The following is a 12,671-nucleotide window of genomic DNA, read 5'->3' on the forward strand; positions in this document are numbered from 1 at the left end:
GCTAAGCTTAAAGGCTGCAAAAAAATCAGCTAAAAAACTCAAAAGCATTACAAGCCCCATTATCCTTCTCACCTTCTCATGCCATTAGTATCTGTACTTAAAGTCACATACAGAAGAACTGTTGTTGGAAAGTAACCACATCCAACTGACTTGAACCAAACCAGAATCACAGGCCTGGACAACTTTAATTTAAGAACCTTTTTATTTCCATCTTTGACTCATTAGTCCTGAGAAGAATATTCACAGCTACAGCTACTGTCTTTTCAACCCTGCCAGTACAATGATTTACATGGTAGCACCTAAGGAGCAGCTCACTGTGTTTACAGATAGATTAAAAAATCCCAAAGAAGAAATGGACAGAATGTGACGTGATTTAGACACATTTCATGCTTCCTCTACAACCTGAGAGAAACCAGTGGAGAACTACACCCTTAAAGAGAAGTCCTAAGAACAACAGAAATAGTTGCCATAAGACTTTTACTCCTTCCTGCAGCCTATCACAGGACAACAGGCTTCCACACCTTTAACTAACCTGGCTACTTACTGTGGTGCAGGCTAGTCCATGCTTTGTCTTGGAGGGAAGAGAGAAAGCACATCCTACCTTAAGAAAAACAAACAACCCATCCAATGATTTTTACCAGAATTTGAATTATGGCAACACACGGAGGTGTTAAACTGCAGCTGTACCAATGTGTGTTGAAACAGTATCAGATGGAAAACTCAAGTGGCCCATAGGCCCACTTGCCCTGTTCCTAGAACTGCTGTTTGGAGCCTAAATTAATTGTTAAGGAACATACAAGATTAGCAGCTACATTTCAAAGCCTTTTATTGCTCCTTTTTTCTCATTGCCTCCAATCTAGAACTCATGCTTCATGAGAGATGCAGGTATGCTTTTTGCTTTGGAAAAACTTTTTGCAATTAAATAGGGTCTTAAAAATCCATTCAGGAAGTCACTCTTGGAATGGATTTTTTTTTGAAGTCAGATTCCTAAATCTGCAGTTCAGAACCAGAATTATTGATAAATCCTGACTGCTTCCTTCTTTAAGCCAAAAATTCTGTTCTCTGTAATAAAGGCCATTAAGCAAAGCAGTATTTGACTACACTACAAATGAGAATGCCCAAAAAGTAAGTACATGTATGTGATACAGAAAACTAAAGGCACATACATGGGGGGGAGGTGAAACTACTATAGAAAGCATTTTGCTATTTGCCCTCATGTTTCTCTCCTTATGTGTGTGAGCATTAAAAATTTCGTTGTAGGTTTTTGGCACAAAATATATATTAAATTAGCAAGTTTAGAAATTCTTGCAGTTTTCAGTAAGGAAGAACAAATACAAGGAAAGAGTCCAAAGTCCACCCTGTAACAATGGAAGTCTCTTCATTCCTGCTGTTCCTACTGGTTTGTTAATGTGCTTCTGCTCAGCCCAAATGTTTCTCCTTTAAGACTGGTCTTTATGTCCACTCTTCCAGCTGCTGGTTGGGATTTTTTCAAAGCTGCAGGAACCTAGGCAAGAAACAAAATAGCCTGGTTACATGAGAAGCTGCTCTACATGTGGCAGAAGGAAGTAAGGCTCCACAGATGCTTGAACCCTGAGTTTGCTCCCCTTATTTTCAGAGCAGTGTCTTTGGCTTCTCCCTCCCTAATACCTCCCAATATCTTTCTCCAAGTCAGTCAGTATGTGCTGGACTTAGTTTTGAACTACACTTATTCTAGTAAATTGTAGCCATAGCAACAATCCACAACTACTGCCAGCTGATTCTTAGTAGCAAAGGAGAAGAGGGAAGGAGAATTTATCTGAGCCTCCCTGTGTCATTTGTAGCAACTTAAGTTTTGACTTTACTGATATGCAGAGATGAGATAGACAACACAGTTCCACAAGTCCTGGAGAGTGCAGTCAATAGGGAAAATGACCCATACATGCTAATCTGAGCATGGTCTCTTTGGAAATCTTCCTACAGCTCTGTACCCTCAATGACAAAGATAACTGGTGTATATGTAAGAAACTATTACAAACTTCAGACTGAGAGTCAGGCATTACAACCACGGCATCATTCTCCAGAGTGATGTTACTGCTAGTGCTCATCTTCATCATATACATCATCATGTAAATATACATCTTCATGTATATTTAGCTCTCCTTACTCTTTTACAAGTCAGGGACTATGGATCCAGAGTTAGTATGTGGGTAGAAGGAAAAGGACTTCTTCTACCATTAGTCCCAGCTCTCCTTGGGCTTCCAGGTGAAAGCAAATACAACACTTCTCATGGAACAGCTTGCAGCTTCACTTCTGCCCAGTGCTGGGGCTCCCCATCTCCTCCAGTCCAGCTATGGAGCACCTTCTCTGTCATGGAGCAGACCCTGAGCTGAATTTTGCCATGCTTTGTGGCCTATCCATCTAAGCCATCTTATCTTCTGCCTTAGGAATGAAGTGTAGAAGCAGAGTGTAGGCAGGAGCCCCAGGCAGCCATACGTACGTGAGGAGGTAGCGGAGGATCCAGGTGCCGCCCAAGGAAGGAAAGTAAGCGCCGCCAGATCAGACCACTTCCCAGAAACATAATCCCTGTCACCAACCAAAATATCCTGGGGTCCTACCAAGAGAACACTCCCATTAGTCATCCAATTATCTCTCCAGAAAAGGGATTATCCAAAGATAATCTCTCACTCCCCACCAGTATTTCTTCCTTTATAAGAGGAAGTAGTAAACTCTTCACCATCAACAGCCAAATCCTTCCTTGGAAAAAGGGCTGTTTCACAGCAAAGCATTTTATTTAGGATCACTGTACTGTATTCTGTTACTGTTCCATGCAGTTTTCCTTCCTTCATTGGGAAGTCTGAAAATTCAATCCTTATATTTAACTGATTTGAAAAGGACGAAGTCTTTGCTTTGTTTGTTTGTTTGTTTTAAAGGTGGTAAGTGCAGTTTTAAAGTTGTACCCCCCCAGCTGGTATAAGCAATTATTGACAGTAGAGTACTTCCTCTGATGTGCTGGAAATGCCCTGGCTGCTTGACAGATACCCTTGTGTCTGGAAGACAAAGCTGCTCTTGTCAGAATAGATGATCATTAACAAAACTTTAATACTACTTTATAATCAACTACTTATACAACCAAAAATGTGTCTTCCCATTTCTTTTCCATGGACATGACACAGAAAAAAGGCTGCAATACAATACTGTGCAGTTTGCCTTGCAGTAATTTGCTTACAAAAGAAGTGACTGTATGAACACATGAATCACTGGAGCTTTGTCTATGGAAAGAATGAAGTTGTACCAAATATGAAATAAGCTCTAAGAGCAGGACACACATTTTATGATAAACACAGGACTTGTTCCTTACCTCTTCAAGGGATGACTCCAAGTTCATACCAAATGCAACTCCTATGAGTCCAAAGAGAGAGACAGAGAAAGTCCCCATGGTCAGCTGCAAGTTCAGCCTCATCATCACATTACGGTGGCTAAAGAAGGGAGAAACATCTGTAAGGGGAACCCAAAAATTTATTTGCTGCCTAAATTCTTAAATTCCATATAAAATGCACTAAAAACAAATAGCGAAAGAGAGGAAGTCATGCTGAAATTATGTAACTCAGTTGCAAAGATCATGAAACAACAGTACAAAGAAACTATTATTTTGACATTGCTACATTTGGACACCTCTAAAGGCAGCAGGTTCTGCTTAACCATCATCAGACTTTCCAGTATTGCTCACTTCTCAGAAGTGTATATACAGAGTAACAGTAAATTTCTGCTGAGATTTGTAACTTCTCACCACCACCTGGCTGCAATTTCTATGTCTGTATTCACAACGGTGACAAATTAATTTGCAAGGTAACAAAAATTTTTTGTTACCTTGCAAATTAATACATTTTACAAAAAATGGAGTTGCTAAATGCTGCAGACTACAAACTTCAGTCCTTTTGGGTGAATTTCATATTCAAGTCTTCCACAAAAAGATTTTTGTGGTTTCCTGATACAGCATCCAAAAAGTGTTTCTACAGGTAACTCCTCAGTGTAGAGGAGAAAGAATATTAAATACTGACCTCAGGGGGGCATGTTCGTGCAAATGCAAACTACAACTCTTTTTCAGTAAGAAATCTGACTAAAAGTGAAAAATGTAGCATACAGAGAGAAAGAGTAGTTAGATTACTAGTTAGTAATCTTTTCTGAACAGAATTTTAATATGCTTCTCAATTTGCAGATATTTCCTGTATTGGACAGCTCCCCTGAAAAGTCTAGGAGAAGCTGGGTTTTGCTGCTAGAGAAGACTGATGCCTAGCTACAGAGTTACATACTAATTCCACTCAGTAATTAGGCTGTCTTCTTGCTTAGTTTTATCCAGTTAATGACTAGAAAAGTGCAATACAGCTGCTGTGACTACAAGTCCCTCACTAAGACAGAATTCTCCAACTTTCCTTGTAGTAAAATTTGAGAAAGTCTAGGCCAAGAAAGTCTAAATTCCAAATTTTGGTAATCTAACAGATGGTAGCTAACCTGTCCAGGTTGATAAAGATGATGCTTTCTGAGTCGTCAATCAGTACTCTGAGTTCACGAGCTTCATTTAAAAGATCTTCTGCTTGTCTGTAATAATTCTCCAACAGCAGCTCCATTTCCTCTGCATGGTCAATCCCAGATGTACTCTCCTCACTGTGAGCAACAATTTATATTTTCCTGGTTATATGTACATATATGTATATACATTCATATGTTAACATTTAACGTGCTCAAAGTATGCACACCACCAAAAATGTTAATTTTTTGGATATTAAAAAGTTAAAGGGTTATAAAAACTTTATATATTACTAAATTTATATATTATTAAATATATATATATTACTCAAGTTATTATAAACTTGAGTATATTAACTTTTTGGTGCCCTCAAGTGGTGAGAGATGGTAACAGTGCAGTCAAAAATTCTCCAACAATAAAACAACACAAAGCCAATACACAATTACACAGTGATGGAGATGGTTTAGCTTATATTAAAATGGTTTAGTAGTAAAGTATTTGAGCTGTCCACAGTAATTGCTCCAAAGCATTCTTCAATCCTGAAGCAGCCAAGGAGTGACTATCTTAATGAAAGATGCTCCTCTCTTAAGTGAATTTTGAAAGACTTTCATCTAACTTCAGAGTGCTGCTGCTAGAGCAGCAGCCTTCCTCTGAAATACATGTTTCTGGCATTGTGTAGATGAAACTGAGACATCTGAGGTCCACAAGAGCTTGGAAACTAAGCAGCAAAGCCAGGAAGATTGTTCTGGCTTTGTTCTGAATATTTTTTTGTTTTGTGGTATGATCTCATTTCTCTAGAGAGACTGAAGTTTTTAATGAATCTCCTCTTGGCACTACTGACTGCTAAAGGAACATCTCTGAAATGGTTTTCCGTAAAAATCAGTGCTACATCTTACAAATCAATTAATGTAAGCTCCCTGAGGACCTTTAACAGAGCACCTAGTTTTTCTCTTTCTGGGGCAGAAACTGAGTTAGCCAACCTGATTTGAAAGCCCTCCAAACCTTGAGGTTTTCACTGCACTGCATGGAGATGAGAGGAGCTGCAGACTTGAAAGTCTTAGAGAACTATCTGCAGTATTACAGATTCAGCTCAAGGTCATTCTTGATGAGCATCTTTGCATTTACATCAGCTCCTCTGGGGATATACAAAATAAAGACAGCCACAAAGACATGAAAATAACTGCCACTGGATATGCTTTCATTAACTAGTCTCCATCTGTCTCATGACTCTTCCACATTCTGGCAATTCCTCACACCAAGTCAAGTCTGCCTCATCTCTCTGAGCTAAGTTCACCATTCTGCTGCAGATCTCTGATGGCACCTACTGCCTAACTGTGCTCCTCCACATCCTTTCAGGATGAACTCAAATTTGAGTTCACCAAATATCACCCATCAGTTGTATCAATCCTGGATCCAAAAAGAGCTGTTCACACATGGCCAATGTGCCTCCAAATGTGTTGTCATGGCTTGCGTTTGCTGGTGTGCCTTGTGCATCCTGCAGCACAGCTCTTCACACAACCCCCTACTACCTCTCCTACCCTTGTGCACTGGTGTCTGAAAGAAGGGATGCCTGTGTGTTTCTCTTGACACAAGCATAAGGTGCCATTGGGATCTTTCCTAGATCCCCTACACACTGTCTAAGATGAGGCAACAAAGGCTTTGCCAGCAGACTGTATTGAATATAAAGGAAGGCTGTGAGCAAAACCAGAAAGAGACCAGCTGCTGACTCAGGAGCAGCTAGAATTTAGAGCTACTTCTGATACTGTTCCAGAAGATGCAAACCATGTCCCACTTCTGGAAGAGAGTTTCCAGAACTGCACATTTAGATTAAGCTCTGCAGGGCAAGACTTCGAACCCACACACCATGTGAACAGGATTACAACATACAGGCACTGCAGTCAGGCAAAAGTATCATTCAGCCACTTCACAAAGTACCCTGGAAGGTAACTTCTGTTGTCTGCTTATATATAAAATACATCTCTATGCCCGAGATTTAAATACAATTCAGCCCAAAATATATGTGGAAATTGTATACATTATTTTTATCTTTTTTAGTTTTTATTAAAGTGACCAGTGCTGCTGTTGCTGTGTGCTGTCCTGCACCAGAACCCCAGGGTGCAATAGGATTGTTTCTGCACATACATCTCCTAGAATGCTGTCCTTCAGGTCACCAAGGTTACTCTAAGGCCTCCTTCTTTCAGGTTCTGCTGGTGAGCAAAAAAGCTAGGAGCAAGGTGTTCAGAACACTTCTAGTAAAGGAAGTGTGGAGTCTGACCTAATCAAAACAAGCTTTAAAACCTGCTATATTTTGGTAAAAGTGAAGAAAATGCTCCCAGCATGTGTTGATTTATATTGAAAAATAACATTTGCTTTTTCTGCCATCGGGCTCCTGTCCCATCACATACTAGATGATCCAGCCTGCTATGTCAAGAACTATTTGTAACTGTGTAACAATGGAGTTCCTCTCCAAAATGGCAACTACAATGGTTTCTGAAGTAGCAAGCATTAGGGTTAAAAAAAATAGAAAGACTTTTCCTTTCTGGCTTTTAGCAGTAAACATCCAGTTTAGTGTTCAAGTTTTCCTCAACCAAAATCCACTGTTTAAAAAAAAATGTATGTGGTTTCAAACGATACATACAATACTTGTGGATCAGTCCATTTAGACAGACAGAGTTCTTCTATTACTTCCTCTTCGTCTAAGATCTCCAGAATCGTTTCTTTGAAGACTTTAACATCTGTTTCCAGTTCTGACAAGCTGAAAGAACAGGCAAAGGCTTAAATAATACCCAATGGCACCAGTGCCCAAAGGTAATCTCTACATGAGTTTGCCAGCCAGCACCCTCATCAGACAGAGTGGCCAGGGAAGACTTCCTTGCAGGGCTGTAAGAGCTGCTTCAAAACATGCTCTACAAGCCACACACTTAGCTGTGGCAGTGATCTGTCTGGGACCAGTGAGGTACAGACACACATTAAAGGCATCCAGATGTGTTTCTGGATGTATTTGTAAACCAAAAAAACAAGCACTCTTTGAGCACATAGCAAGCACATGTTTGCCCTATCACATGAGAGAGGCCAATACATGAAGGTAGCACTGTACAAGTAACTTCAAAGCACAGATGTACACAGATTTACAAAGGTTTACATTAAAGGGAAGGTTTTTTAAGGTTTACATTTCCACACTGTTTGATTCTCTTAGGTATTATTTTGTTTTGTCAAATGCTATTTAAGAAGCATGACACTATTTCTGACTCTTCAGAATTTCTTTCCCTTTCCCACCATATCACAGGTAATTAATATACTGACTTTTACATTTCCAAACAAGATGCGCAATCCAGCATTACAGTAATTTAGGAAATTATTATCAGATACCATTTTTCTAACACTTTAATGCATGCCATTTTCTATGGTCATCTTCTAGTGCCTTCACAACTTATTCTTAGTTACCTCTTGCCATTTTGCAGAAGAACATGTAGTTTACTCCTATCCACGGATAAAAGCTTGGGATCCACTAGGGCTTCCAGTGTCTCAAGGATCTGAGGCTGCAAAGTGTTAAGTCTTCCCTGCAGTTTGCTGATCTAGATAACAACATGATCCTTCATAAGAATTAAAATAATTCATTTAGAATGATTTGGGCAACTGACTCCTGTCTCTCAACACAGAATTCACAGTAATAGGTATTTAATACAACCTGCTTTCCAGTGCCTGAGAAATACTTCCTATATGGATACCCCATAAACACAAAGCCAGTGCACAATACAGTATTTCATAGAAAGTGAACTGAAACCCAGTGACAACCACACCAATAAGGCTAATAAAGCTAAAACACTATTGTCTATAAATGTTATATTACAATTAGCAAGCACAGATGATAGCTAGAAATCTCATCTAACTCCTGCTTCAGAGGCCAAAACCTCAGCACATTTGTGTGATTTTCATTCCAGCTACAACATGTCTCTAGAAAGGAATTCTGACTTGTTTTTTCATTTTCCAAATGATGGTGAAGCCATCATATCCAAATAGCATTTATTGGAAAGGGAAGGAAAACACACATACACACAAAATGGTAAGAACTAAGGGGTCAAAACAAAAAAGATAAAGTGAAAATGCAGAATACATATAAAAATATATACATGTAAATATTAACACAAGACTAAAGTCATACTGCCCTTTCTGTGTAGCAAGAACTTCCTAAATATTTTTACAAAATGAGATAGCTCACCCAGTACTGCAGAATTGCTTCTATGGCTCGGAATTCAAAGGGCAGGGAATATGTGACTAGTTGACCTTCCCCGGCCAGCTGAGATGCTAGTTCATTGAGGAGCCAGTGTTCCAGACTTAAATTACGATAATCTAGTATCAGAAGAAACTCTGGTGTTATGACAGCCTTCAAGAACTGAAAAAGACAGTACATGTAAGGAGTCTGAAAAAAACCTCACTGAAGATTTCTCGTAACACTGTAGCACATTTGATGATTTGGGCTTTGATAAAACCAATCTTCAAATGTAATTTCAGGCAGGAAAATAACAAAATCTCATGCTAACTGCAAAGAGGCTCAGACACAGCACTGTGCCAGGGATTGAGAAGAGGCTCTGCACCAGCCTTTACTTCTGTGACAATGTTAGTAATGTTTCTCCAGGGTCCAACAAGGAAAATGGTCACTAATGTGTACAGTTCATTGCTAGGCAGAGCTCCAAAGAAACATTTACTGCTGGACTGCATGTCACAGAAAGCTGCTGTATTCTTGCTGTGCAAGAAAATCACGGTGCAAGGATGAGACAGGGTTTACATTCAGCTATAGGGAAACCACTACCTCCATTCTCATGATGATCCTGTTGTTCCTGGTTGCAATGCTCATCACATGTTGAAATCTTAGATCTCGAGCTTGAAGACCCAACTCCTGGTACAATTCTGTTTTCTTCTTTTCTATCATGAAAATATTTTTAGATGAAAACATTTAGAGGACAAGCATGTATGTTCCAAAATTACATCCTAGTCTGTTAGCAAGTCCCACAACAAAACAACCCAGCTATTCTTAAAGGTTTTCCTCCTATTGATATCTCAATTCAAATTATTTTCTACAACATTTAAAAGATTGTATTTTGAATGGAAAAATTCTAGATATAAGTGAAAAAGTTGGCCATGACAATTAATTTCACATCAGAAACAAGTGACTCCTTTAAGAAAGCACATATAATCCTACATGGACGGACAAGGCAAGAAAAGTAGCATGGTAGTCAGACAAAAAAAAGGCAAAGCAAAAATTACCTTCCTGTGACAGATGGTAATATATTATTTTCAAAATATTACTTAATATACAAAAACTGTAACAATAGAGATGCTATGAAGGCCCAATGGAAGGCAGCAAAACAGAAGAAATGCTGCAATATCTCAAACATAAACACAGTGAAATATCTAAACCATAATTTTTTTAACCAAGTAGATTTCAATTGGGCTTTTCTGCACTGGACAAGGAAAAAGCTCAAACAAATCCAACCAAAATTCAATGAAAACTTACCAAAATAGGTAGTATTTCCCTCTTTGTCAAACTTCATCTGGAGGAATGGGGAAAAAAAAAATTTGTTTCACAGAAACACTATAAAACAATAAATCAATTTCTAAAATTATTTGCACTTCCCTAGAAGCCAAATGGAAAACACATTATGAAGAGAAAGCAACTTTTATGCTCTCTATTCACAATTAAACAAAATAATTGCATGAATTGACCACGTTTCACTGTGTTTGTGATCAGTGTCATCTGCATGTCCGTGTTCCTACACAAACCTTGCTAAGGTGATTTACAGAGGATCAGACTTAGAGCAGACTATTTCTGTTGGAAAAGACCTACAATGATCAGAGTCCAGCTGCTTGACCAGTTCAGGGCTGACCAGAAGTTAAAGCCTGATATTAAGGATGCTGTCCAAATGCCTCAAATGCTGGCAGGCTTGGGATATTGACCACCTCTCCAGGAAGCCTGTTCCAGAGTCTGACCGCTCTCTTGGTAAAGAACTGCTTCCTAATGTCCAGTCTAAACCTCCCTGGCACGGCTTTCAGCTATTCCCATACATCCCCATCAGTGGATCTCATGGAGAGGAGACCAGCAAGGCATCCCACATCTGGGATTGAAAATTCAGCTATTTTCTCTGTAACATTCTGAAAAATTTACAAATGAAACTTAAAAAGTAAAGATTACCACAGACTGTATGGTTAGGCTTTGTGCCCACATCAAGTATTGCAAAGACATACTATTTAGCTTGTAGCCTGCACCTAAATACTTCTTGTCTTAGCATCTGTCATTCTTATTATTCGCTTAATGCTTGTATTTCCTAGTAAAGTTATGTTCTCGGAAAGACTGCCATTCTGGATTAATGAAGTTTATTCTTTTTCCTCATAAACTGTATAGCTTAATTCAACATTACTGACTTTTAAACTGACTTTCAGTGAATTAAGCCTACCTAAGCATCCATTCCAGTAGAGCTGCAGTGGAGGTTACATAGCACCTTGTTGAAAAGCAGAATGACTGATTTTTGTTATCAACAAGGAGACCACATCTTTTTTCACTGGCACTAATAATGGGATTTTTCACGATATATATATTTAAAAGAAAACAATAATGTGCAAACCAAGCAGCTTGCAAACAGCCTTCAGTCACCTTTAAAAAGACAGCATAGACAGAGCCTGTTTTCCACCAAATTCTATGTCTGCTTAAAATTGCAGCTATCAAGACACAGGACTAATAAGGTTCTGACTGCAGCACTTCCAGTAGTTGACTTGCTTTCACAATTAGAGCCAGAGAACCTCCAGCAGATGCTGGGCCTTAGAAAAGCATTTTCATCAACACTATGTACTCCAGCTGGTCCTCAAATCACAGTAGCTCAAACCAACAATTTAGAACTCAGGGATGTTCTCCGAGACACAAATCCACCTGTTTTTATGACGCCTTAAGATTAAAAAACAACCAAACAAACAACAGAGAAAACAGCACCATCATCTTGCACCGGCCGCCGTAGCTGGCGGAAGTGCCTGCAGGTACTTACCACGGCAAAAACAGGAGACACGCTGGCCAGGGTGGCTTGGGAGCTCTCAGTCGGGGCATGTTGGTACAATTTACCTGCGGGGAGAGAACACAGCTCTACTCCCAGCACACCGCCCTTGGCACGGAGCTGCGCGGCGCCCCGCTCCCAGGCTCCGGCACGCACGGCAGGAAGCGCCGGACACAACAAGGCCCCGACGATCCCGATCCCGATCCCGATCCCGAACCCGACCCCGACCCGCCCGGCCCAGCCCGCCCACCCGCAGCGCAGCCGCCCCCGCCCCCATGTCCCGGGGCCCGACACGGCGCTCACCGGCCCAGCGCAGCCCGCGGGCGCCCAGCGGCACCGCCGCCACGGCCGCGGGCCGGTCCCAGGCGCGGCCCGGCGGCAGCCCCGGGGCGGCCCTCGGGCGGGAGCCGCCGCCCGCCGCGCCCGCCCAGCCGCGGGCCGCGCAGCAGCAGCAGCCGCCGCCACCGCCCAGGGCGCGGGGGAGCAGCGCGGCCCCGCGCAGCATCGACCCCGCTCGGCCCCTCGGCCCGGCACCGCTCCCGCCGCGCAGCCGCGGCGAGGGAGGAGCCCGGGCCGGGACGGGGAGGAGGAGCCCGGCGCGGTGACGGCAGCCCCGGCGCGGCCTGCGAGGAGAGGGATCCGGCTGGGGCCCGGGCGGCTGTGGAGTGGTGCGTCCTGCCAACCCGCTTCTGTATTTCTGAGCGCTCTGAGATAACCCAGCGGTGCCCTGGAAGTTCGTAGCCATTGTTGTGTATGTGAAAAATGCGTATTTTATGATTGGCTTTTCGCAAATATTAAAATGAATATTATATGTGTTGTGTTAGAAAATAATGCTATATTAATTCTCTTAAGTAGTATGTTAAATATAGTTTTAGGTTATAACAAAATGTTAAAATAGAAACTATGCTATGTAAGATATTTTTTTAAAGAAAGGACTGAGATAGCTGCCACAGGATATCTAAATCTTTCAGAGAAAGAGAATTTATTGCTCCATTACCAGGAGAAACGAATTTCTTCCCGCCTTGCTCGGGCAGGACGATGCCGTTCGGGTTAAGAAGAAGAAGCTGACGATGACCAGACAGAATCCTGTATTTGAATGGAATTTATGCATCATGTATGAGATGTAG

The 12,671-nt window shown here is 41.2% G+C and overlaps 1 protein-coding gene across 1 annotated transcript; it reads right to left on the reverse strand.

The window, feature by feature from the left end:
* Positions 1-183: 183 nt before the first annotated feature.
* Positions 184-12,289, reverse strand: MRS2 (magnesium transporter MRS2). The gene is made up of 11 exons (XM_059467049.1): positions 11,848-12,289; positions 11,539-11,612; positions 10,020-10,056; positions 9,315-9,427; positions 8,724-8,897; positions 7,949-8,079; positions 7,143-7,259; positions 4,489-4,641; positions 3,338-3,455; positions 2,477-2,590; positions 184-1,504 (listed from the first exon to the last, which is right to left on the reverse strand). Exons 1-11 carry the CDS (start codon positions 12,287-12,289, stop codon positions 1,394-1,396), a joined length of 1,584 nt encoding a protein of 527 aa, XP_059323032.1. The 3' UTR covers positions 184-1,393.
* Between the last annotated feature and the right edge of the window lie 382 nt (positions 12,290-12,671).

This window comes from Ammospiza nelsoni, chromosome 1 (assembly GCF_027579445.1).
Source record: "Ammospiza nelsoni isolate bAmmNel1 chromosome 1, bAmmNel1.pri, whole genome shotgun sequence".
NCBI lineage: Eukaryota > Metazoa > Chordata > Aves > Passeriformes > Passerellidae > Ammospiza > Ammospiza nelsoni.

Bases quoted from the DNA above. Each gene is read 5' to 3' on its own strand.
- MRS2 (XM_059467049.1), bottom strand. From the start codon at position 12,289: ATGGCTACGAACTTCCAGGGCACCGCTGGGTTATCTCAGAGCGCTCAG. The intron at 7,260-7,948 runs GTAACTAAGAAT...CTGTTCTTTCAG, and splicing joins CTTCTGCAAAATGGCAAGAG to CTTGTCAGAACTGGAAACAG. The intron at 1,505-2,476 runs GTACGTATGGCT...TTTCTTGCCTAG, and splicing joins ATCCTCCGCTACCTCCTCAC to GTTCCTGCAGCTTTGAAAAA.